This window comes from Littorina saxatilis, linkage group LG3 (genome assembly GCF_037325665.1).
Source record: "Littorina saxatilis isolate snail1 linkage group LG3, US_GU_Lsax_2.0, whole genome shotgun sequence".
Lineage (NCBI taxonomy): Eukaryota > Metazoa > Mollusca > Gastropoda > Littorinimorpha > Littorinidae > Littorina > Littorina saxatilis.
The window spans coordinates 24,238,761-24,242,933 of NC_090247.1; the positions used below are offsets into that span (position 1 = coordinate 24,238,761).

A 4,173-nucleotide genomic window follows, 5' to 3' on the forward strand; every position below is an offset into this window, starting at 1 on the left:
CTTCCACATGGAGGCATTTCTCCCTTGACTTTATTTGTACACAGGGCGATTTCTGTGGGTTAACAAAAAATCATAACTCATCAACGAAAGCATGCAGAGACATGGTGGAAGATCAGGGGCCAGCAGCCGAGACCGGAAGACGGTTTTGGTGTACCCGCGGCACCAACCGCTGGCGCTCAACATCACGCAGGTGACTGTGGCTCAATGAGAAACAGAGCGCCACCCCTGTCGCACACTCACGCTGCCAAGCCGGGTGACACTGGAATACGCCGCGTCACCGCATGACGTCAAACGCATCAGCTGTTCGCAGTGAGTAGGGGAGAGTTACTGGTATAGTACCACTTAAGGAAAAACAGCTGTGTATCATAAGTCTGTCGTCTCTAAACATGCAAACTGCTTCATGGTATTGCGTGGCAATGGTGCTACACATACATGCATGGCTTTCTGACATTTTGAAATAAACACAGGGAAGAGAATTAAAGAAAGTTTTTATTCAAAAGGTACGATTCACAAGACCAGTTCCTCTTATAGTACTGCCAGGTTACCTGATAAGTACCGGGGGTACCATATCAATAACCACCTGGTACTGTATGCGTAACATGTTGTGCAGCTGTAAAATGCTCAATTCCCTAAATGGAATAATGACTAGAATGAGACTATGATGATCCTTGATGTGTACTGTTTAGTCCTAAGAGCCATTTGATATTTGTTTTCCCAAATGAGCAAAAGACATGAAAACTTTGACATAGTTATCCCTCAAATGTCAGTGCCTGAGAGATGGGTCTTAGCCTATAATGCCAGTGTTTCACGTCCTACAGCTTGAAGTCATTGCAATAACACAGTTAGTCGTCGTCAGAATCACAATGATGGCAAACATAAGGATAACCGTTATCTGGTGTACACTGTACATGCGCCCATTTTTGGCATGAAACACAGGCAATTCCCGCAGTGGGGCACTGCGGTAATGAAATTAAAGGCCCCTCCTGTTTTTGGAACCGCAGGAGCTTTCTAGTTTGCTGTTAGGTAGATTTTTGGTTCCTCTTTCCTGTCATGCTCTCTTTTTCTTCATGAATTCTTTTCTTTTTTCTGCCTTCTTGCTCATTCACCTGTATTTTTTCCAAAAATCTCTTCTCTTGCCGCTTGTCTCGCGATTCATGTATAGTTTAATCTGTTAGTGTTCTGATGTAAGCCCAGCAGTAGATAGGTTAAGCCTATTTTAACATACTGGAAACTGGTAATCTTCCAGTAGGTATTAATTTAGTTTTACTAAAGCCTGCTGGGACACAAGTAATGGGTTAGTGCATTTGTAAACAGGAATCGCTTGACAAGTGGCCCCCTTCATCCCCCCCTTCCTCGTCCTGATATGGCTCTGCGTAGTCGGCTGGACGTTAAGCAACAAATAAACAAACAAACAAACACAGGCAATCCATTCCTCTCTGCTTCTGCTGCATGAAAATTTCTCGCAGCAAACAATGCAAAACGGGTCATCCTCATCGCTGCTACTGCCACTTGGATGCACTCTCTTTGCATTTGCCCTCTGCTTCTTCCTCCCTGCCTGCTTGCTGGATTTGTCCGTCTTGCGGCTGCTGGGTTTTGCCTGCTTGCTGGATTTGTCCGTCTTGCGGCTGCAGGGTTTTACCTGCTTGCTGGATTTGTCCATCTTGCGGCTGCTGGGTTTTGCACATTTCTTCTTTCGTTCAAGATTGTTTTTGTAGGGACTGCTGGTAAAAAAATGGGACTTTGAAGATTCAGGGGTCTTCCTTTTGTTGCCACCAACGACTCTTGGAAGCGGAGAAAGGTCAATAACTCGAGGGGCAGCGAGGCGTACCATTGCCTCATAATGACCAGCATCTGCATTTGGAATGTACTTAACAATCACGGATCATTGGTACAGTTATCAGATGCATTGTACTCGGAAACATGGTCTGTGCCAACCACCACTACATGGACTGGCCGATCAAGTACCTTAGCAGTGGCCTGTATTTCAAGTTCGCCAACCATTGATTTTGGGTCAGACATGTGAAGAATCCTCTCAGCGACAGTACGGAATTGAATGCGTGCAGGCATGTCAGCACTCAAAACTGCTGCTCCAGGTTCCGCGTCCAGATGTTCACACATGTGCGTAATAACTGTAGTCCGGAGGTTATCAGCCTGAGCAGTTTCTTGTAGTGATTTCATTGGGTCCAATAACTCTCCTGTCAGATGATTGCGTTCACCCTTCTGCAGATCAGGATTCAAGGAAATGACGACTGCCCGGAAAAAGCATCGCCCGTCTCCTTTGGTTGGAAGGGTCTGAAAACCTGTTAATTCAGGAACAGCGGTTGATTCCCGAGATTCTGTTAGTATTTCTCCTACTCCATGTGATGCTGTGGGAGGTTCTGGTGGCATGCCAGTTGCATCATGGGCCTCATTTGGGTAGGCAGTACCTTGGGGATTCCCCTCTGGAACACGTGTGGTTGTTGAATCATGGGCCTCATTTGGGTGGGCAGTAGCTTGGGGATTCCCCTCTGGAACACGTGTGGTTGTTGGATGGCTGTCCACAATTGCCTCCATCCGCCTGAACTCATCATCAAAGATGTCGGGATTGGGTGGCCACAGACCCGTTTTTCGGAAACCATTGACTGCCGTTTCCATGGTAGCAGCCCACCAAACGACTGACGAGGTGTACTCCAATAGCTCTCCCTTGGCTTGATTTCAGGAAGTTTTCAATTTCGACGTTGTACCAGTTCTTCAAGGACTTGAAGAATGCAACATCAAGCGGCTGCAACCGATGTGTTGTATGAGCTGGAAAGGAGAGAATGAACACCCCATTTTCTCTGGCCAGATTGATGGCGTCCAAGTTTTTGCTGTGCGATGTATGTCCATCAAGGAGCAGCAGGACCTTGTTTTCTGGACTTGCGTTGACACTCTGGATGAAATGGCGCAACCACTGTATGAATGTGTCCGTGTCGATCCACCCAGAATCCGTGCAGGCAAACACAGTTCCATTTGGAGCATCCACTTTCAGGCTATCAGCCATGCGTTTCCGTTTGAAAATGAGCATAGGAGGGATGAAATGCCCAGTGGCTGAATGGCAGTACACGCCTGTGGTGTTCGTACCACGCTCCGCACTGGTGGTTGCCCCCACCTGACGTTTCCCTTTGACTGAGATAACTCGAGTAGGCGTTTGAACTGTTGAATGTCCAGTTTCATCCATGTTGTATATTGCATTTGGTGCAAAGCCCTCTTCTTCAATAAGTTTGCTATACTTGTCAAAGAAGTCGCCCACATCTTGTCGATTGAATCCTCTCTGTCGTCCAATGGATGTTGGTTCTGGGGAACGCAAGGAGAGATCTGGGTGACGCTTCATGAAATTGTAGTACCAAGTCTTGTTGGCAGCTTGCTTGGTGTCACTGAATTTCTTTATCCCGTGTGCGCAGGCAACCTGGTATGCAAGTTTTCTCAAGTCAGTAATGGAAATGCCAAAGAAAGCCTCATCAAGTTTCTTTATGTGTTCCACTAGCTCATTTTCAACGTCACCGGGTAAGACACAGGGACCTCCACGGAACTTGACAGAGCCAACCGCATACTTGTTCAAACCAAGGCGATGACGCCGGATGCTTGGCTTGGGAATACCAAATGTTCTGGAAGCAGCATTCACTCCCATCCCTGCATCAATCGCAGACAGACATCTGCTCATGTCATCTGGGGTGCGTTGCATAGGCAGAGCGCCACAGAACGTTTGCGAACGTTTTCTATGCAACACATAGTTTTGTTGTGGCGCTCGGTCACTGTAGCGTAACAATTGCGAACGCTCGCCGAGAATGGTCTAGGAAACGGGGGTTTGCGTGGAGCATTCTGTAACGTATCTGAGAGGTGGCACGCCAAAAACTATTGCACTGTACTGAGCTTTCCGGTTGACTCTCTCTCTCTCTCTTTCTTCCTTTCTTTCTCTCCCTTTCTTTCTCTCTCTCTCACTCTCACACACACACACACACACACACACACACACGCGCGCGCGCACGCAAACACACATAAATACATGTGTGTATTTGCGTGTGCGTGTGTGTTTTATATGTGTGTGTGTGTGTGTGTGTGTATGTGTGTGTGTATGTGTGTGTGTATGTGTGTGTGTATGTGTATAAGGTTGTGCGTGTGTGTATGTGTGTGTGAGAGTGTTTGTGCTCGCGCGTG

General features: G+C 47.2%; 1 protein-coding gene across 1 annotated transcript; it reads right to left on the reverse strand.

The window, feature by feature from the left end:
• Positions 1 to 2,247: 2,247 nt before the first annotated feature.
• LOC138960890 (uncharacterized) lies at positions 2,248 to 3,751 on the reverse strand. The gene has a single exon (XM_070332525.1). It carries the CDS (start codon positions 3,698 to 3,700, stop codon positions 2,570 to 2,572), a length of 1,131 nt encoding a protein of 376 aa, XP_070188626.1. The 5' UTR covers positions 3,701 to 3,751; the 3' UTR covers positions 2,248 to 2,569.
• Between the last annotated feature and the right edge of the window lie 422 nt (positions 3,752 to 4,173).